The sequence below is a fragment of the Condylura cristata genome, unplaced genomic scaffold (assembly GCF_000260355.1).
Source record: "Condylura cristata isolate star-nosed mole 26May11 unplaced genomic scaffold, ConCri1.0 scaffold00002, whole genome shotgun sequence".
NCBI lineage: Eukaryota > Metazoa > Chordata > Mammalia > Eulipotyphla > Talpidae > Condylura > Condylura cristata.
The window spans coordinates 13,248,937-13,270,379 of record NW_004567103.1 but is presented as its reverse complement, the minus strand read 5'-3'; the positions used below and the strand labels follow the sequence as shown (position 1 = coordinate 13,270,379).

Here is a 21,443-nt window from a genome sequence, read left to right as displayed (position 1 = left end):
CATGAACTCCTCACTATGGGAGGCCAGGGGCCCACACCTCATGAACTCCTCACTATGGGAGGCCAGGGACCACACCCCATGGGGTGGATTCTGCATCCTTCGGTGTGAACATGTGGACAGCAGAAAAGAGGAGAAGCCCAGGGAGAGGAGAGGGGCCATAAGGATAAGAAGAGGCAGATTGCCTGCCCCCATCCTGGGGTGCTCACTCAGGCTGCGGTTGAGAAAGGGCTTAAGGGGTCCAGGAAGGCAGGCTCACCCCCTGTGGGCGGCGGGCTGGTCGGGGAGGTCCCCTCCATCTCGTCAAAGGCCTCCTTGTAGCTGTGCAGATGGGGCTGTAGGAGAAAAGCCGGAAGGAAAAGGGAGAGACTCACTGGTGACCGTGACCTGCAAAGTGGGGTTCCCAGCAGACAGCCCATACAGCCCCTCACTAGCCTGGCCATTCACCCCATTTCTGGTAACACAGACCTGGCAGTTCAGGGTCCCAACAACTCTTGGGAGCTGAGAGAGCAGGGAAAGGCTGCTTGCAGCAAGCTGAGAGTGCAGGCAAGGTTGGACTCAGACACACCTGCCTGCAAACACTTCCGGGCCAGTGAGAACGGGCTGGGGCTGGAGGACTCAGGTCCTGCCAGAGGCAGGAGAGAAAAGCTGTCCAAAAACCACTGCCACCCGGAGGGCCTCGCTAGCCCGCATTTTGTTGGACAGGGCCACTGGCCTCGGAATTTTGCAGTGTGTGTGTTCACGAGGTAGGCCCTTGGGTCCCACCCCAGAGCCAATACTCTGGGACCTCTAGAGGCTAACATCTGGAGCAAACCTCCTGGTGACAGTTATGCTTACAGTAAGACCTACCTACTACGTCTAACCGTGGATATGTTTGTATTTGGGCAAACGTTTGGGCATTGAAATTAATGTCCCAAAGAAAAGCCCAAAAACACTTTTGCTGTTCTACATGATCAGTCTGTCGTTTAGCGAATATGGGCACCTAAGACTTACCCAGGGTCCCTGTCTCTCTAATGGGCTCTCTAAGAGCCGGTCAAGGAGGAACGTGGCCTTAATGTAAGAAGTGGGTGCATACAAGCTATTTAAAGAAGGAAATGGGCTCCAGACTCCACCCACCAGAGAAGAGATGGAAGCAGAAGACACTGCAAGGGAAAATTACTGAGGCTACTGCCCGTTAGGGTCACCGGGTGACCATCGGGTTTCCGGAGACTTCAGGCGGGCTCCAGACCCTCCGAGCCCCAGTGCAGCCCCCACGGACTCTCGCTCACCTCTTTGGGTCGCCCTCCGGGATTGAGAGCAATGGTGAGAGCCAGCTCTGGGGAGACACACTGGACAGGGGAGCGCATCCCGGGGCTCCGGGGGGAGCTGGGCTCTGGAGACTGGTTCTCATACTGTCCATCGCTGGCTGCCCGCTTCCGGAGAGAGGCTGTGGGCTCTGCAGGCTGCTTCTCACGAGCCTGCACCCCTGGGAGGAAGGGCCGGGCAAAGAGGACCATGAGCATAAGTGCCCCAGAGAAGGGGGCGCATCTCAGCCCAGGGGCCACCCTGGAGCTGGGCCTGTCTCCCCACGACACCTCCCACTGGGTCGCTCTCTGCCTATACTCCAGGCTCTTCTGCCGGGTGGAGCTGCTTGTGGGGGGGCTGGCGTCCGGTCTACTCAGCACAGAGTTGGGGGCCAGAGCACAAAGGACTGATACAAGAAACAGATGTCAAGTCCTTCCAAGCCCTGGAGGCAGAGGGCCAGCGCTTCCAGTCAAATGAGGGAAGGTAGAGGGAGGAGAGACGGTCTCCAAGGCGACAACATCAACCAACAAGCAACATCAGCCCTTGGAGTAGAACTCTGGAAAGAGCACACACTGCATCATCTTGCAAGTGGCTCTCCCAAGCAGAAACAAAGAAATGACTACGTCTTGTTCAGAACTCCCCAACCCCAGCTGACCCCTAAAATACAGTTGCTCTTCTTTGGGGTGCCCCAGTGCCTATCCAGGGGACCTCCCAAGCCTCTTACCAATGTCCCTCTTAATAACCTCTTAACTTTCTCTTAACATTTTCTCGCCTCCAACATGGCCCAGAGCCCCACCCAGCCCACTCCCAGCAGAACAGTCATGGGTTCCATCTGCTTTTCTGTCCTTCCCTTCCATTCCACAGGCTGAGGACGCTGCTAACCTCGCCCTCCTTCCTTCCCACTCCCTCTTCCCACAGCTGGGCTGGGGCACAGAACGCATTGCCTCACTGAGCTGGCTCCAGAATCCTAGAAAACATCCCCCCGTTCCCGAGGCCAAGACCCAGCTGGGGCTGGGCCACTTGACTCCAGCTGGGGGAGGAGAAACTCACCGTCTTCACCACCACCCGAGGGCAGGCAGGGTGAGGAAGGGCCACCAGCCTCACTACGGCACATGTGGGGACCCCTCCCATCACACACGGGCATGCACGCACACACACTGGGCCCCGGGAATGTGCCAGAGCCGCTCAGAAGCACCTTCATTGAGAGTGACTCATCGTGTACCCTCCATGGTGAGCTCTGCACCCTCTGGGGGCCCCCAGCGACCGCCTGGCTCAGCCGCTGAGGTGGCCATGAAAAGCAGATGCCGGAAGCCTTCTTGCTTGTGAACAGCGGGCTGGCAGCTGCCGAGTCAGGGCTGGACACACACACTCACACTCACGCACTCATAATTAGCTGGTGGGGACGAACCCAGTCTCCACGAGCTAATTATTATTCGCAGGCGGCCTGCTTTGCCATGTCAACCAAGCCGGGATGGGACAGTGAGCAGGACCACAGACTGCTTTACTGAAGCGAGGAAGGGTCGCTTCAGGGTCCTTATTTTGAAGGGTCCTTATTTTCCAAACAGAACAGAGTAGGTCACAGAGTTCTAACCAGAGGCTGCCACCAGGAACGCCCCCCACCCAGCCCCCCCACGGAAGCTGGGGCTCAGCCCTGAAATATCGTATCTGGGAGGGGTGGGCCAACACTGGGCCCCCATAGTAATGCTGGGTTCCCAGTCTTAGACCAGAGGCCCGCACCCCAATTCACACCTGTGGGAGCCCCCGCCCCAGGCCGCAATGTCCCACCATGGTGCGCCCTGCCCCCAGACGTTCTGGGTCCTGAGCTACCAAGAGTTTCATTCCTGGCAGACACTGGAGAGACGGACACAGCCATTGATTTTTTAATAATAATTGTGACAAAGGAGGCCCATTCAGGAAAGGCTCTTGGGGTTTGGAACTGAGTTCAGCTCCAAGGTTAAAAGAAACGCATTAGGCCCGGCCTCAGTGCCGGCTCGCCCACCCTTCCTGGCAGATTCTTGTGCCCTTGCACGGGGGCCGCTTTCCCCATTTGGGGATCTGACATGCGCTTTTGAAAAGTGAGAGTTTCAATTCAAAGAACTGAGTCTCCCAGAGGGCAGAGAACACCCTCCGTGTTCAGGTGCTGGAGCAAAGACTGGATGCTAGAGGGACACCCCAAAGCAGAGACCCCAGCACCCGGAGGTCAGACCTCTGAGCTCTCCCGCGTCCCCTCCAGCACCACCATGTGGGCGAATACTCTGGCCCAGGGCAGGGGGCAGAGTGACCGCCAAAGACCTAGGGCACTGCAGAGCAGAGTGGACCCCACATTCCACTCCGCGGGGACAGCGCCCCCTGAGAGCACCCCATGACACCAATGGCCAGCCAGGGCCTGTCACATTCTTTGAACAGTGTCTCACTGTTGTTCCCCTTGGCAGGCCTAAATCTGCCCTGCAGCGCCTGGAGAGCCATGTTCTTGCTCTGGTCTTTCTATGGGCGGGGAGTCGGGGCAAAGCAGAGGGGAGAGAAGAGAGCCCCATTGTTCATGGGCCAAGCTGGGAAGTCTGGACACAAGTTGATAGTGTCAGAGAGAGAAACCCCTCCCAGAGATGGGCCCACAGTAAAAATAGGCCTGCTCCTCCCTTCCCCCACTGTCCACCTCCCCTTCTCCACCCTCAACCCTGGGGCTTTCTCAGGCCCCTACTTTCTCGGGGGCACTGTGTCTGAGTGCTTGCTCCCTAAGTGTGTGCACACACACAGTCTTAACCCAACAGGAAGGGTGGTTCAGAGTTGCCCCCAAACCCCTACAGTCACCCCTATTCTCGCGGGAGGAAGCTCAAGGAGGGGGCAGCCGAGGGACTCTGGAAGTACGTCCAGCCAAGCTGGTAAGTGCAGGCTTCCAGGCCCAGAGAACAAGGCGAGGGAGGAGGCCGTTATGGCAAGAAAGTGACCTTTAAGATGAATAACACACAACATTCGGGGCCCTGAGCTTCCCCACCAGAGAAGGGCAGTCCCCTCAGCCAGGGCTCCACTCGGCCACCAGACCTTCGGGGCAGGAGCCGGCACACCCCACTCCCAGGATGGCACTGTGCTTGGGGGAACAGCCGCTCTAAAGCTCCCCGATAAGCAATGAATCCTGTTCCCCCCACTTCTCTCTCTCACTCACACACAGCTGTAGCCCCAACACACATCAACACATACGCTTCGTCACAGCATGGCTGTCCAAAGGCCCTGGGGCTCAAGGACAGTTGTCTTGGTGTCCAGTTTCATCACATGGCTCCCCTACACCCCCAGACTAGCCACTTCCACCCCCACAGACCCAGCTCTTCTTTCCAGCCTTCCGATTTCCAAAAGACTGGATTCCTCAGCTCCACATGGCCGGGCTGGGTGTCCAACAGCATGCCTGAGGCTCCAGAAGCGAGGGGGTCCGGGAGGCCACCTGCTGGGCCAGGACACCAGAAAGCCACACGGCAATCACACTAGCAGCCCTAGGACAAGCCATGCCAGCTCCCCTCAGGGACAGGCCCAGCACCCAGAGCCGCCCAACCCCCCCACCCCCCCAGGCCTGCCGAACATAGCGCTCCCCACCACTGGACCCAGGAAAAGATAGAGGGAGGAGAGTGGAGGTGGAGGGGGGTGTTCTGCTAGAGCCGTCACCCCATTATTCATGGACCAGGAGGGCCAGATACAGCCCTGGGAGTCAACAGCTCCTGTCACCCCTAGGCCTGTTCCCGAGTAGTTCAAGACTACGTGGGGCAAGCCTGAGACAAGTCTTCCTGTGCAGGGCCTCCCCAGAGGGGCTGGGCACAAGAGGCGATTCCCTCCCCAGGGAAAGAGCCTAAGGCCCCCCTGGTAGACATGAGTGGACAACACCATCCTCCATCACAGCCTCGTGAGCCTCAGTGACAGAGGGTCCACCCTGCTGGGGCATGCCAAGCCACCAAATATTGAAGGCAGGGTCCGGCCTCTCCATTTTTCAGACTGGGAAACTAAGCTGAGTATTATGAGTCTTGTCACGGAGGTGGGCAGAGCCAGCACCAGCCCCAGGCCTTCTGACCCTTGGCCTAGATCCCAGGATCAAAGACTCGGAATGCCGACAGAGGCCTGCTCTGTCTCCCAGTGTGCCATACTCCAGAGTGGACAGAGCAGCAGGTGCTGGGGCACCGCTCTGTCTTCTGCCCAGGGGCCCATGAAAGCACAGTCTGGCCCCTGTAGAGGCCCTGGACCTGCACCCAGGCTGCTCTGACCAGGGAGCTGGGCTGTCCCAGGCCCCCACTGAGCATCCTCGTTGCAAAGGGCCAAGTGTCCACAGGATGTCTGAAGGTTAGTCTAGTCACGCCAGACCTGTCCCAGCACCCACCTGCCCCCCACCCCCCGTTATGGCCCAGGCTAGAAGCATCGGCCTGTGTCCATGCACTGAGGGGGAGTTTACTCATGCAGAAGGAGGGAGAGGGTGTGAAGACAGCGAGGAGGGAGAAGTGGCCAAGAAGAGGGACGCAGGGAAATGAGAAAAGGAGGAGAGGCAAGAGAACAAGGCAGAGGCAGAATGAGCTGCAAAAGGGGAGGAAGAAGAGGGAAGGGAGGCGGATGGGCAAAGTCTGGAAGGAGCAGCGCGTGAAGGAAGAGGGAAGGGACACTGGGAGCTAAAATGAAGCCTGAGGGGCTGCGTGGGGGCAAGGGGGGGGGGGAACCAACCGTGCGGCATGGTGCACACGGAGAGGGAGTTAGATTGGAGCCGGTGGAGAGGAGGCCGCCAGAAGCTGACTCTTTGCCTCATTTCCTGCAGCCTGGCATTGTACGCTGCCGCCCCCACCCCAGGGGAGCCAGCAGGGAGGAAGGCAAGCAGGCAGGGGAGGTGGGCGAGGGCAGGACACCAGGCAGGGAAGGCACCACACCCAAGGTGCAGGGGCGGAGGGGCAGGGGGCACAAGAGAAGCCAAGGGACCAGGCATTAAACAAGACAAAACAACAAAAACAGAGAGAAAATCAAAATTAGTTGGTGTTCTGCATTCAGGACCAGCCACGGCTGGAGATGGGGAGGGGAAGGAGAGAAAGATCCAGGAGGTCCGAGGGCAGCGGGACCTCCTGCTGCCTGGCAGGACACTCTTTTCTACCTCCACAGTGGAGCAAGAAGGTGCCAGCCTGGGGCCAGGAGTCCCGCTCATCAGCTGGCCTATCACGGGCCTCTCTCGCGGACCCCCTTGCCTCTTCCTGGATCCAGCCAGGACCCTCCAGCCTGGGGCTAAGGGTCACACTCCCTAGCACCTGCCTTTGCACTCTTCCCAGGGTGCTCCTAAGCCTTTCTTCTCCTTCCCAAAGCTGCTGGGCACCACCAAAGGCCTTCCCATGAGCCTGCCAGCACCCACACAGGAAGCCGCTGCTATCCTACTATTCACCCTTGTTGACTGCTCACCCCAGAGGGGCCAGCACCTCCCATCCTGGCTTCCAGCACTCCCCTTTAGCTTCCCTCTACTCTGTTCCAGTTTCCTGGCTGTACCCCCTCCAGTGTCTATAGCCTCCAAATTTGAGGCTCCCGGGTCTCTTCTCTGTCTGTGCTGACCCCTTACAGGGACCGCCAGGGCCACGCTAACCGTGCATCTGCGTCCTGGCAACCACTCCTGGAACTTCTGACTCGTACATCCAACCATCCCGATGGTTGGTGAGCATCTCAAATCCTGCGTGGACAAAATCGCACTTCTGATATTCCGTCCAAGCTGGTTCTTCCCACACACCCAGCCAGTTCAGGAAAGAGCAACAACTCCACCCTTGAGTAGCTCAAGTCCAAAACCTGAGAGTTGCCCTTTTCTCATGCTCACATCCCATGTTGAGTGCGTCTGTAAATCTCGAAGGCCCTGACACCTCTACAATCCCAGCACTTCTCCTCGTCAACAGCTACCACCCTAATCAATAGAAGCAGCCTCCTCGCTGATCTCTCTGCTTCTGTCCTCACCACACTGCTTCCTTTAGAACAAGTCAGATGATGTCACTCTCCTACCCAAGCCCTTTCTAAGGCTTCTCACACTATGCAGGGTAAAAGCCAAAGTTCGTGCAATCACCTACAACACCCACTGGAAGCTGGCCCCTCTCCTCTGTGACTTCATGTCCCATACATTCCCCTTGTCGGACACACTGCCACCTCAGGCCCTTTGCACTTCCTACTCCACCTGGCAGCCACCAGATGAAGCCTTCTTCAATCATCCTATATAAAGCGCACCCCTGCTCCCCTCATATCCCTTTGCTGCCTCATTTATCTCTATGGCACGTATGGCCATCTGATATATTATACATAGATTAGCTAATTGTCCATCTCCACCAAGACTAGGATTTCAATTGCTTTTGTCACCTTTTCTTTAGAGCCTGGCCTAGCTTGTAGCACTGATTAATTGCACATGGTAAATGAAAGACTGACTGGGTCTTGACTTCATCTCTGTCCTTGATGAAATGTAAAAGCTGAGTTGATCATTTAAGCTCCCAAAGCTTGCTACCAGTATCTCCTGTATCTGTGTCCATCCTTTATTTTAATATCATGAAAAGATAACTCACCTCCTGGTAGACCATCAAGTATCCACCCAAGTTCCAAAGACCATCTCACTTTACCTCATTAGAGATCTTATTCTATCCATTTCTTTCTTGCTTGCTTTCTTCTCTCTTCATTTCATATTCAAACTCTTTCCTTTCTTTCTCTTTGAAAGATACTCTCGTGGTTCTTACATTTAAAAAATTCTCAACACCTTTATTTACAAAAAAGGTTCTCAATATCTTGCTACCTTCTTTAGCTACTTCCTCTTCCTTTTTTATTACAAAACTACTCAAAAGAGTAGGTGATATGCTATCTGCACCCCCAACCTCTCCCAGTCTGGTCTGTCACAACCATGCTACTGAAAATCACTGGGACCACCTAACTGGCAAGTCCCAGTGAATTTTTCTCAACCTCCTCCTCATGATCTTGTCACAACACTGCTTCCTCTCTCCTTTCTGGAAAGCACTTCCTATCTTGACTTCTGTGATGACCCATTATCCCAGACCCTCTTGCTGCCCTAAACATTCACTCTGCTCTCTAGGTGCCCAGATCCCCTTCATAGTTATTCCATCCTAAGTCCTTTTCACTACATATCCTCTGACAAAGAGCTCCATCCATGCCCAAAGCTTTCATCTTTGTGAGATGACCCCAAAATCTACAGTTCTTTCACTCTTCCATACAACTCTTCAACTGCCTTCTGTACATATCAACCTGGAACTGCCCCTCCCTCGCCCCCGTCACCTCAAACTCCACACTGAAGTCCAGACGTCACTCCAAATATGTTCCTCCTAACTCCTAGCTAGTTAATGAATAATCATTCTGTTTTTATCAACTGATGTTTCAGAATCATCTTTGATGTCTTCCTCTCCCTCTCTCATCCACTATATACAACTAGCTTGTAAATATATTCTACTCCCCACAACATCCTTTAAATCCATCTATTCTTTTATCATTTCCAAGGTCAGTACCCTAATTCGAACTCCCCTCACCTAGGCTATCTAATAAGTTCCTGTATCTTCCAGCACCAGGTCTCTCTCCCACTTTGCATCTTGCATGTCCATTCCTACCAGAGACATCTTCCTCAAATGTACCTCTGATGCTGGCATGCTCCCCTGATTAAAACACATCAGTGCTTTATCACATTGCCATTAGGTAAATTCAAGATCCTTAGTCTGGTATTTAAGACCAAACAGAGGCAGACCTCACACTACCTTTCTTAACTCTTACATGTAGCATATATACTTTTGATCTAACTTGTACTTCAAGCATTTCCTATGCTTTCTTGTCTTCACTATGAATCCTCTCTCTAATAACCCCACCCTCTTTGAAAATCCTATCCAACTTCTCTTCCCAACCTCTTCAGTTGATAATTCTCTCTCCTTTCTACTTCAATCCCTCTTCATATCTCTTACTATAAATGACTTCATTTTAAAGTTCCAGTTCACTTTCCCCTTACTCTAGAACTTAAGAATAAGATCCACATCTGATTTCCAACAGGCACTGAAATTTCTACCTCTAGAGTTACCCAAGATCAATCGAGTCACAGAATCAAGATCACAAGATAACTTGATTGGGCTCAACCAACTCTGACTCTTATTTCTTTTCTTGTCTTATTGCACTGGCTAGGACATCTAATACAAAGTTAAATGATGGTGGTGATAGCGGACATCCTTATTTTTCCCTGGTGTAATGGGAATGCCTCTAATGATTCATTGGAAAGTGTGAGGTGTGCTACACATTTCTGTACCCACCCTTTATCAGGTTTGGAAAAGCATCCCCACGTTCTCTGCAATCTAAGCTGCCATAAATAAGATATAAAGAGTGCTTGGATCAAAGTGTAATGACCAGGGACACAGTATTTAGTTGTGGGGACAAACAGGAGGAAAAGGCACACCTGAGGGAGAGAAGCTAAGAGAAACCAGATCAAGTTTATGGCAGTGAAGAGGTTCTCTGGGCATGGATGGAGCTCTGTGTCAGATCTGCACTTGGGTTCATCGTGTTGAAGCTTATTGCGCAAGAATGTAGAATATTCAAAAATAGGTGGTACTGAAATCCATCCTCCCTTGCTCCCAAACCATTCTACATATGGATCTTTCCTGAGTGCCTTTGTCTACATAAACCTTACAGGGCTCCCAAGGAAACTGTATAGGCAGGACCTACTGACATAAAAAATACTATTCGTAATAGGGGAAGGCCCCGATAGAACACTATGAGCCAGATATAACTGTCCCATCTGTATCTCAGCCTTTCTCCTGATGAATCATTCACAACTGCTGGGAAAAAACAGCAAGACTTGGGTATCAAGATACAATGCCAACAATACCCCTCCCTTCCCTTGACTTTTGGCAGTCAAAGCTTGAACAGCTATAGGGTATGGGGGTTGACAGTCAAGATTTCAAAAGCTACAGGAAATAAAAGACTGGATAGATCTGCTACAAGGTGGACTGTTCAGGGATGGCTTTTTCTTCAGCAAGCTCCTGGAGCGAGATACAGTGGGACTCGGATAGGGGAAGAAGCTCATTCTGCTCCCCCAGAGAAAATCCCCTAAAATCCTGCTCCTCATTCAACTACAGTATACTATTCCCCAGGCTACTGTACAACTCTATCAAATATTGAGAGGTCCACATTCCTGTTCTTCAACAAAACCAAGAGAAAATGGGTGTGTGCAGACAAAGAAGCTGAAGGATCGCTATCTCAGAGGCCCAGGTGTGGGTGGAAGTAGAAGATAGCGTCCCAGCTGGTCCACTCCATAAAGCTGGGGGTTACAGAACTACTCATCTGTGTTTTGACTTTTAGGCCAAAACTGGGCTGTTAGATCAGCTCTTCAGAGGAGGTGGAGCCAATCCCGTGGTGTGAATACTTCCATTAGGGCCGACTTCAAGTTACGCAGAGTTAAGCTGTGTTCTACTCTGAAGTATAGGATCTGGGCATCCAGGACCCACACCCTAGTCCTGGACCTAGCCCAGTGGCCAGCTGGCTGCCTCTGGCTACTTTCACAAACCCCACTTCCATCCCCAGGGAGGGTGTCTCCCTCCTTCCCTGCAGCTGGCATGGTGACTCAGCTTCCCCTAAATTTAGGGAAAGGGCAGAGTCAGCTGCCCAAGCTCATCTTCTCCTCCCTGAGCTCCCACTATCCTGTCAGCTGAGGGGCTTGGCACAAAGGCCCCACCCCACCCCAGCCCCAGTCTCTGGATGGCCCCCGCCTGGGCTTCACCTCCACAACAAAGCCTACCCCAGCATTTTCTGCCCGGGTTGCTCTCCAGGAATAGTACAGTGAGGAGGAAGGGAGCCCTTTTACCCCTCAGTGTGGATGCTACCATTTCTTGCATTTATCTCTCCAGTAAGTTCTTCGAATTGCCCCCACTCTTCCCTCTCCACAGAAAGAAGACCCCTTGAGCTGTTGGGAAATGGAACGTCATTTCTCAGGGTCAGCCTCCCAGACAAGCTGTCCTAAAGCAAGAACTAACAGAATGGCTGAACAAAAAAAAAAAAAAAAAGAAAGAAAGAAAAAAAGAAAAAAAAGAGGGTCTAGATATCCTCCCCAAACAGAAATATCCTAACAGGACCCACCAGGTTGAACAGAGGCTTTAGGCACCCACTCAGACTCAGACTTTGCTGTGTCTCCGGGGAGGCTACAGAGGCTTCCTTCCCACCTCACCACACCTTTCCCAAGAAACTGAAATCTAAGGAGAGACAGTACTGCAGGCAGATGCAGACAGGGCCTCCTCTCTGTCCTGAGAAATCTGTATACCATCCCCAAAGTCACACCTCCATGAAGCTTTCCCTGAGAGCGCTAGGTAGAAATCAAGTCCTATTCTTTCTTTCTCCAGGCTCTGGGACTTTGGCACCACAAATTAATTTGTCTATGTACCTAACCCCTCACCAGACCAAAAGCCTAATTTTAAGGCTGGATCTGAAAGACATTAATCTTTGAATCTCAAAGCCTTTCTTGGAACTTAACAGACATAAGTGCAGGAGGTAGGGAAGCCAGTGGGCCCCTGGCAGTCTCTTCCCCAGGCCAGAGCGGTGTCTGCCAAAGCATGAGAACTGTGACTTGACCCCACCCCACCCCCTGCAAGACCAGGCAGGACCCAACAGGGAAGGGATGATGGGGAAGAAGGGAATGTCCAACACTGATGGCCCCAGAGACTCTCACCTGCCACCCGGTGGGCCACCAGCCCCTCCAGGTTCAATGGTTCCTCTTCTGGAGTCCGGGAGGGGTCTGAAGTCACCTCCTTTGGTGAGAGCTGCTGCTGAGTGGTGAGGCCAGGGAGAGAGGCTGGGGGCTGCTGGGGCCCTGGAGGACTGTGGGTCTTTGGCAGGAAGGCAGAAGAGGAGGAGGCGGCTGGGCTCTTTGGACAGAAGCTCTGGTTGGGCTGATAATCATAAGGTGAGTAAGATCTGCCAAGAGCGACAGACTCCAGGGAGGCCCGTGGGGCCGGCTCTGGGCTTCCCAAGGAATGCCCACTGGGGATGTAGCCAGATCTGGACTGGGTCAGTGGATGGGAGGAGCCAGAGAGGGGGTGTGAGGAGAGGGGTGAAGCCCCTGGCCAGGCCCCTGGGAGGCTCTGTGACTTGTGCAGGGGGGCAGCCGCGGAGGCCGGTTCCAGGTCCAGCATGAGCATGTTGAGCGTTTCGATGGACTGCTCGATCTCCTTCTGGGAGGCTGCCCTCGGGAACTCTGGGAGGCCAGGGATGGGGGTCTGTGCCAGTGGCTGGGGGCTACGCCTGCTGGGCCCAAGACTCTCCAAATGAGCTCTTTCCTGCTGGCGAGGAGGAGGGCGAGGCTGCTGCTGCTGCTGCTGCTGCTGCTGCTGCTGCTGCTGCTGCTGCTGCTGCTGCCAGGAATTCAGGCCCCTCTGCACAGCCTCTCGACTGCTCCCCCCACGAGCTGGAGCTGCGGGGAGCTGGGGTTCCGTGTCCGGAAAGGACTGAGAACGGAACATACTGCTGGGGTCATGGCCGTAGTGGGAGGTGTTCACTGGCTGTGGCCAGGCTGGGTGGGGGCCCTCTCTCTGGTAGCCTGCTAAACCGTCCTGTGCAGAGTACGAGGGCCGCATGGGGGCCGAGTGGCCGGCATGGGTGGGCACCACCCGGCTGGCAGACTCGTAGGGATAGCCCCCGCCGTTGACCATAGGTTCCGCAGGGTAGGACTTGTCCAGTCCATTGGTCAGTGGGGTCAGGGCCTCTGGGTAGCCCCCTTCACTGATGTTGGTGACGCCATCCAGGGAGGACAGGGTTCCCATGCTGCCCATGCTGTGCCCATCCTGGTTGGGCAGCTCATCGTCCAGGATGTCTGTCTCGCGCTCAGATGCCAAGGCCCCGCCGTTGACGTGAACCTGGGCTGGGACCACCTGGCGGCCAGCGGGCGGCGCAGTGGGGCCCCCCGCCGGGCGGGACCGGAGATGCTGGGCGTGGTACATGTGGCCTTGCTTCTCTCGGTCTAAGCCGAAGCCACTGAGCAGGCGGTCCAGCTCCCGCTTCTCCTCGGGACTCAGGGCAGCCGCGGCACTGGCGGGGCCGGGGGCGGTCTCATCCGTCTTGTCTGTCTTGGTAGAGGCTGTGGAGTTGCCCGAGTCGCTGCTCACAGAGAGCGTGTGCTCCACGTGGTTGGGGGTGGCCGACAGGGTGGGCCGCGCCACATCCACCGCCCCGGCGCTGCCCTGCAGGCCGTCCTTCTTCTTCACCTTGGCGTACAGGCTCCCGTCCAGCGGCCCCTGGGTGTGTCCCACCACCTCTGCGAGAGACAAAGGCAGAAGGGAGACAGCAGACAGCAGACGTCAGTGGCAGGCAGGGACACCTTTCTCTGCAAGGACAGGAGTGGAGGGCCAGTCCCTGGCACTTAAAACCCCTCTCCCCACCCGAGACAGAGCTAAGGAGCTAAAGGAGAAAGAACAGACGACCCACTCGGTGGGCTTTCAGAGCCTTCCGATATCCAGGTTCAGTGAAGCCTAAGATTGGGGCCAGGGGGAGCCTGGTGCTGGCATTTCACTGGCTCCTAAGGACCTGGACTGGCTGGGACAGGATGAAATCCCTTGTCAAAGGGGATAGGCTTTCCTTCTGAATGCTGGGGCCCGTGGGGGCTCTAAAAGGGGGGTCCAGGAACCTGGAGAGGGGGTAGCATCTCAGGGATCCAGAATACAAAGGCAGAATTATCATCTGGGTGCGAGACAGCGTAAGCATTTGCACACACAGAAATCATCCTAGATACTTAAGATCAGGCACTATCTTCAGTCAAGTTGTAATTCAATTTTTAAAAAGTAAATTTATTTTTTAATCAGGGAGAGGCATCCCTGTGTCACTTTGTCTACAGGCTGCTCTGGGGACCCCATGAGCGGTACTTTCGCTGAAAGGAAAAAGTGAGCACTGGGTGGCTGGAGGCCAAAGAGCTGACTCAAGAATGAAGAACTCCCCCCACCCTGAGGAACTCAGTGATTTCACACCCTGTACAGTCAGAGGCTGGCTACAGCCCCAAGTCGCAGAAACACACACACACACACACACACACACACGCACGCACGCACACACGACCACTGCACTCCAAAGCAGACCCCCAGTTGGCAAGAAAAGAAAGCCCCCCCCAACCCTGCACAGATTCCAGCCCAGACACAGTCACACTCACACTCACACACAGAAAACCAGACACAAAGACATCCAGACACACACACACCAACCAGCATTCACCCAAATCCAACACCCACACGCGTGCCTGCCGAGCACGCCAGATGGGTGGCTCCGTCAGAAGCAGGGGTATGGAAATAAACATGCAAATGTCAGTTATAGTAGCTAATAAGTGCCAGCGAATACCTACTACGCGCCAAACACACAGTGGGCAGTTCACGCACATGATTCTACCCCGGTCTCGGGGAGCATGATGCCTGTTGTAAAGACGCTCGAGAAGCTGAGGTTTGGGAACTAAGATCGGTTATCTGTAGGTGCATCGTAGCTGGGGAAGCCCAGGTTTAAATCAGCATGCATTTAATTAAAACTAAGTTAAAATCAAAGCTAATTTAAAATTAGGGCTGAATGCGAACTTTAAAGACGAGGCAATGTTTATTACACTCTACACAAAGTTTATTCCACATTCTACACAAATTTTATTATTTCTATGCACTCCTCCAACACACACACACACACATATTCATACACACCATGAAATCAACCCATAAAAGACAGCACGACCCCAAACAAATACTTAAAATTTAGAGCTACAAACATTTCAGAAAACACAGGCTCTTACCAAGCCCAAAAGGATCAGCCCTGGGGCCAAAAGTGGCAGCAGCCTCTAAAAATAAACATCCATACAGAAGCCCACGGCCAAAAACAAGTGATCAGACAGCCACAAAAGAGGAACATCCTGATCAACGCACACAAAAACCACGGGCCAAGCGAGTGACGTAACCGAGTGCTCGCAGAGGCCCGGCCGTGCCCACATGACCCTGGGTGCTGGGTGCTGGGTGCTCTGGCCATTTGCACCACTGTCCAGTACCATCTGTCTGCCTTCAGCTTTCCCTAAGGCTCTGGGACCTTGCCCACAGCCCCAAGTGTTAGGGTCACAAACTGGACGGGGATGCTGGCCAAGCCAGGTCTGCATCTCCAGCAGCTGGCCCCTGTGTGTAGACTCCACAGGTTTCTAGAGGGCAGCGAGGCATGGCTGCCTGTCCTCCTCCCTCAAGGGGGTCCAGCTGTCAGATGAAAGGTTGCCCCTCATGTCATGTGCCTCCCTAATAAAAGAGACCCCAATAGGCTGCTTCTAGAGGAGGAAAGTACTGAAGACAGTACCCACTCTGCTTTTGGGGGCAACTCCCTTGAGGATGGGCCCCTGGGACCTGTCAGTGGGAGTCTGAAGACTGCTTCCCCTGTAAGTGCGTCAGAAAGCTGCGGGCCTTGGAAGAAGCAGGTCCAACCCTGGGTCCTGGCCCTGCTCTGCACCACGACATGCCTGAGTGCCCCCCGGTGCCAGAGATCCCCTCACCCCCTGCACCCTCATTACCCCAAGTCCATGCGAACATGGTCTGGGAAATGGAGGAAATAAGCCAAGAGCGGAACTGGACAGTGGCTCCCCCACTTATACTTCGAAGGCAGGGGGAACCACCCAGTGCAAATCCGAGGGCATCCTTCCCGACCTGCTCCAGCCTCTCCCCAGTGTTCACAGAGCACAGCCTTTGGCAAGAGACCTTCTAAGAAAGCATCCCCACAGACACAGAGAGGATCCACACTTGATTACCACTACTTGCTGTCAGCCCTTCTGGCCAGGCCCCACTCTTCATCGATTTGCAAAATGTCAATATTAATCGGATCCTGCCAAGTAACTGACCCCCACATGGGCTGCTGTTTGCAGCAACAACAGGAACAATATCCGCCAGCCCACTCATGCTAAAGGAGAAGATTGAAGAAGTGCAAATTGTGTAATTAAGTCCTGTTTGCACAGTGCAAATGGAAGTCTATTGCTCCCCTCCAAGGAGGCAGCAATCTCCTCATCGCCGCAGGCTGCTCATTCACTGCTTGTGGGTTTTTTGTATCAAGGGGGAAACTGAGGCCCCCTGTCCCAGTCTATCCACATCCCTGCCCCAGCCTATGCAAGCCCAGAACATTAGCATGAGCTGTGGGTGTCCCTGCCCCTCCCACCAGAGATGAAGGTAAGCACCCCCACCTCCAGCCCAATACACACATGCTCGTCACCCCGTCTCCTCATCCACCCCGGCCACATTAAGAGCTATTTACCAGGACCACAAGAAGCCGGAACACTATGTCGGTTTCAATCTATTAAGGCAGGAAGCTCAGAAGAGAGAGGCAGACAGATCAAGGAGGAATGAGATGCAGAAGGAAGGAGAGAGGACATGGAGGGATGAGGGCATATGGCTTTAAGGCTCTGAAGCTGAGGGTCACCAGAGCCACGCGGCCCATCTAACCTACCCAACTGGCTCCCCCAGTGCTGCCAGTGAAGGTGAAACCATGTCAGACGTAGGGAACTGGACACCCAGTGCAAGGAAGCAGAGGACAGAGTAAGAACCGCCTGGCTGGCACAGGTGACGAAGGAGGACGAGGATAAATTGCAGGAGAAACACCAGGTCCAGGCAGCACAGGTGGCCAGGTTGTCCCAGCTCGTGGGCCCATTCCTCTAGGGAAATGCGAAGTCCACCGTCAATTCAAGGACCCACTTGCTTTGCCTGAAAATGGCTCCTTGCTCTTCCCAAGCAGCTGCTCCCAGACCCAGACTCCACCCTCAAGGCTGAGCCTCATGGCACCCAGGGGCCCTTATTCTGGGGCTGCCTAATCCAGATGTGATGTGCGAGTCATGCTTTTGGAGAGCTGGGGGCAAAGTCCCAGCTGACCTGGATGAGGCCTCCACAAACTGAGGAGCGTGTGTGGCACCCTCCAGGCCCCAGGTACAGGAAAGGAAAGATGCTCCCATCCCACACATTTAAAAAAGAACAAAAGAAATAAGCAGGGGAGCTAAGGTGATATGCCCTTAGGACAGCTGTTTTCTAATTTTCATTAGATCTCCTCTGGGGATTGTGAAAATGTGGACTCCAGAGCCCTCCCCTCTGGCTCCAGGGTGGAGTTGAGAACCAGCATTCCAGGGCTTCAAGTGCACACATGGGCTGAGTGTCCTGAGAACCCCTGCCCCAGGTGGTCAGCTCTGAGATTAAGGACCCTGCTTCCTTACTAATAGGACACTCATTAGGTGTCAGGACAGATGCTCCAACCACGAAAGAAAGGAAAGGGTGGTCGAGTGAACCCAAAGAAAGTCAAGGACTCCATGAGCAGAGACCCTGCCCTGTCCAGTCACAGTCCGCTGTGACTGTGAGAGAGCGGATGATTTATTACGGTTTCAGGACCGGGCCCTCCATGATAAAAAGTCCTTTGGGGCCACATCCAGCAGAATAACAATTCATTAAAATACATTACCCAGAGCATTGATGAACCAACCAACATGGAAGATCGATGCAGTGCCAGCAGAAAGAGGGCACCGTGCCCACCCTGGACAAGGCAGTGCAGGGGAGACTGGGGGATCTCAGCTCTTTAACCACTAGCAGGGGCCCCAGGTCACATGCATCTGGGAGGGAGGTGAGCTTTGACAAGTACTGAGGCTTGGCCAGGAGGTCGTCAGGAGAGCAAGTTCCAGATATAACAACACTTTAGCCACCAATCATGGCGGAAGGCAAGCTGGGGCCAGCACTGTGAAGAAGAACACGTGGGAGCCAGAGGACAGGGGTGGGACCAGGTTCTGGAGAGCGAGCAGAAGGGCAGTTCCCCTCCCTTGCCATCCCTGCAGAGGCCCACCCACCACTCAGAAGGATGGTTCTCATCTTAATGGCCACAGCAGCTTCATCAACCACTAAGCCACACAGAGCCTGGCCTCCAAGCCTGCCAGGTGAAGATTTGGATGCTTACTTGCAGGTGTGTGGAGTGATAAGATTCAAAAGCTAAGTACCTTGAGCTAGGCCTGACACATGCAGGCACACTAAATTCTCCTGACTGGAGAATTTAGACCAACGTTCCCTTTGGGTATCAGCCTAACCTAATGTCAAAAAATAATAATTAAAAATGTATGAGTACAAATTTTGCACATAATTCCATCTATGAACTTTAAATTTAAAAGTGGGGTGCTCCCCATGTTTACTGCTGCTTTATTTACAATAGGAAAGACATGGAATCAACCCCCATGCCCAAAAGTAGATGACTGGATTAAAAAGATGTGGTACATATACACTGTGGAATATTACTCAGCAATCAAAAAAGATAAACACACATCTTTTGCAGCAACATGGATGGAGCTGGAAGGGATCATGCTTAGTGAAATAAGCCAGGGGGAAAAGGAAAAATACTGGATGGTTTCATTCATAGCAGGACTATAAAGGACCAGATAAGGAAATAATAATAATAATGAACAACTATATACCAGAGACATTTTACGGGTGTGAAGTGGGGAATGGGATCAAAAATGGGGGCAGGGGGAGGGGCGGGGCGGGGGGAAGTGCACTGGACTATGGTGATGGCACATGGGTGATTTGGCGATGGGAAGCCCATGGGGATTACAACTGAGATGGAAAAATGATGGAAAAATAATTATGTAAAATGAACTATTATATTATTTTTTAAAAAAGTGGGGTGCTGCTCTTGGGGATCCCTCTCTATCACTTGGGACTTCTGGGAGGAATGCCAAGCTCCATCCAAGAGAAACAAGAAAACACACAGGAAAGGAAATCTTTGAACTGGAGACGCCCAGGAAGAGGCCCAGAACAGAGCAACCCAGTGAGTTCCAACCTGGTTGGGGGAGAGTGTATGGGAGACAGTGGAGACCCTCAGCCAGAGGCTCAAGCATGACCTTGGCAAAGGCAGACGAGACCTCCTATGGTCCAGTCTGTGACAGTCCTGGTCCCCCATCCCATAGCCAGCCAGGGCTGAGACACCCCTTTGTTTATTCCATCTTGCAGAAGTTCTGGAACATCTCTGAATGGGAATGGGTTTCTTTAGAGGCTCCAAGGAGCATGAGAATCAGCAAGATTGAGGAGCCCCCGAAGAATCGGATGCCACATTGACAGGCAAGGGGCCCAAGTGCGCCCAGTCACGACAGACACACCTGTCTTTCTTCCTGCATAATAGCCTCAGAGGAAACCACTGAGTTGTCAAAATGGAATGAGTTAGATTCTTCTTGGGGCTGCTGTTAGTCTTTGCACAGGTGTTGACCCCTGTGCAAATGACCTCACCGGTGTAACCCACAAACCTGCCTCTGTGGGCCCAGGGGAGGTGGGTGACAAGGGTCCCACCCCTTGGCCACCTTCCTCAGCCATTCTACCACGGCTCCAAAGGGGGCCCCCTGAATTTCAGCCTGTGAGCTGGGGATGGACAAAGTCAGTCTTCACACTGAAACAGAAAATAGTCTCCTCCCACTGGCTGCTCCTGCCAGGGACCCTCAGAGGCAGCAGAACTAAGACCCCAGAGGGACAGGAAATGTGGGATGTCAGCAAGCCAAGAGAGCTTTTAAAACGTCATGATCTTTTTTGAGCTGAAGGCCCTCTGGGAATAGTCAATTCAGGCCCTCGGTTTACAGCCCCGGGAAGCTCAGCAGGCCAGGGTCACCCAGCCACATCTCCCTGGCTCCAAGTTCAATGTTCTCCCCCTAATGGCACTTCAAGGTGAAGATGGCGGGAGGAGCCTGGGGGCGGGGGGTGGAGACTGCAACTCTCGCTGCATACCAAGAACCTCACATACAATAATACTTGGGGCTCCTGCCAAGTGATGACAACGATGGACCGTGTCCCCAGGCCTCCTGGGGAAGGACCCTGGCACTTTACACAGATACCATCTTACTTGCATTCCTCCAGGCAGGGGTAGGGGCAGACAACTTGATCATAAACTGTCAGACCCAAGGGAAGGAGCCTGGAGGGTGAGTGGCAGTCCTGACAGCCCGCGCCTGCGGGGCAAATGTGAGTTAGCCTGGCCAGCCTCCTGGCTCCAGCCTGGACTCCAGCTCCCACGCCAGCACTATAACCAGGGCCTGGCACTCCCACTCCCCGCCCTCGCCTATCCGGGCACCAGAGAATGCAGGCACACTCGGGACAGTAGAAATAGCTCCCGGGCCCAAGCAGCCCAAGTCCTCTGCCAGGCCAGAGCACCCGCCTGGACACTCCACGACCTCCAGACAGGAGCATGGTGGGGTCACCAAGAGTCGGAGCCCACACGAGGTCAGCAGGAGCAATGGTCAACACCGCCACAAGTCTCAGGGCACAGAACGGGGGTGGGAGGGGCATTCCAATAAATGTCCCCCAGAGGATGTTTCAGGGGCTGTGCTGCCCCCAGGACATACCCTCTGCTTGCCCTTTTCTCATCCATGTGAACCCCGAAAGAGTAACAGCAGCCAGGTGCACTGCCCCCTTTTCCAAGGTGAGGAACCCCGCAGACTGTAGCAAGGCTCTTACAAGTCCCCGGAGCAAGTTCCAGGGTCCCGGCATCCACCTCCAAAGGTAGCAGAGGGCCAGAGCCTGAGCAGCCGCGAGCCCTCCTCTGGCCCAGGTCCACAGCAGATCCCGGCCCCCACGCACAGAGCCCCCCACTTCTCCCCCCACTCCTCCCGGGACCATCAGAGAGCCACACAAGGACACACACAAGCAAAACAAATGCCCAGCAGACACTTACCCTTCGAACAGCAAGTTAGAAAGGGGAGGGGAAAGAACCGCTCTGATTTGATCTCTGCTCCTTGTGCCTCGAGTTTCAAATAATTCCTACATGGCAGCAGCTCCCAGCGCTGCCTGTGTCCTCCTCAGGCTCACTGGGACTGTCAGGGGTGGGAGGAGTGAGTGCCCCGCCTGCCAGCACACACACCACTCCCTCCGCTGCTGGCTGGCTCTCTGGAGCGCTCACTCCCCCTCTCCGTTTGCTCTACCTCATTCTGGCTTGTAGGAAGCCAGTGGGATAAAACTCTGTCTGTAATTTCAGCCAGCTGGGTCCCCAGGGCTTCACTTATCATCCTGTAGCTATGCAGTTCATGAATGACATCACAGTGGCTTCCGAAGCCCTCCATGCACAGTGGGAAGGGCCAGCCCAGCCCGGCCCGAGCCCCAGAGCAGTCCAGCCCCAGTGCAACCCAGTTCCAGCCCAGCTCAACCCAGTTCCAGCCCAGCCCAACCCAGTTCCAACCCAGT

At 54.1% G+C, this 21,443-nt stretch overlaps 1 protein-coding gene across 4 annotated transcripts in view; it reads right to left on the bottom strand.

The window, feature by feature from the left end:
- The window catches only part of TNS1 (tensin 1), a 186,514-nt gene that overhangs the window by 29,362 nt on the left and 135,709 nt on the right, over nt 1-21,443 (bottom strand). For all 4 annotated transcript variants that reach the window (XM_012726524.1, XM_012726530.1, XM_012726516.1 and 1 more), the window contains 3 exons: nt 11,951-13,531; nt 1,266-1,462; nt 257-332 (listed from right to left, as the gene is read on the bottom strand). In XM_012726524.1, the coding sequence (XP_012581978.1) occupies nt 257-332; nt 1,266-1,462; nt 11,951-13,531 (1,854 nt within the window). The remainder of the gene's footprint in view (nt 1-256; nt 333-1,265; nt 1,463-11,950; nt 13,532-21,443) is intronic.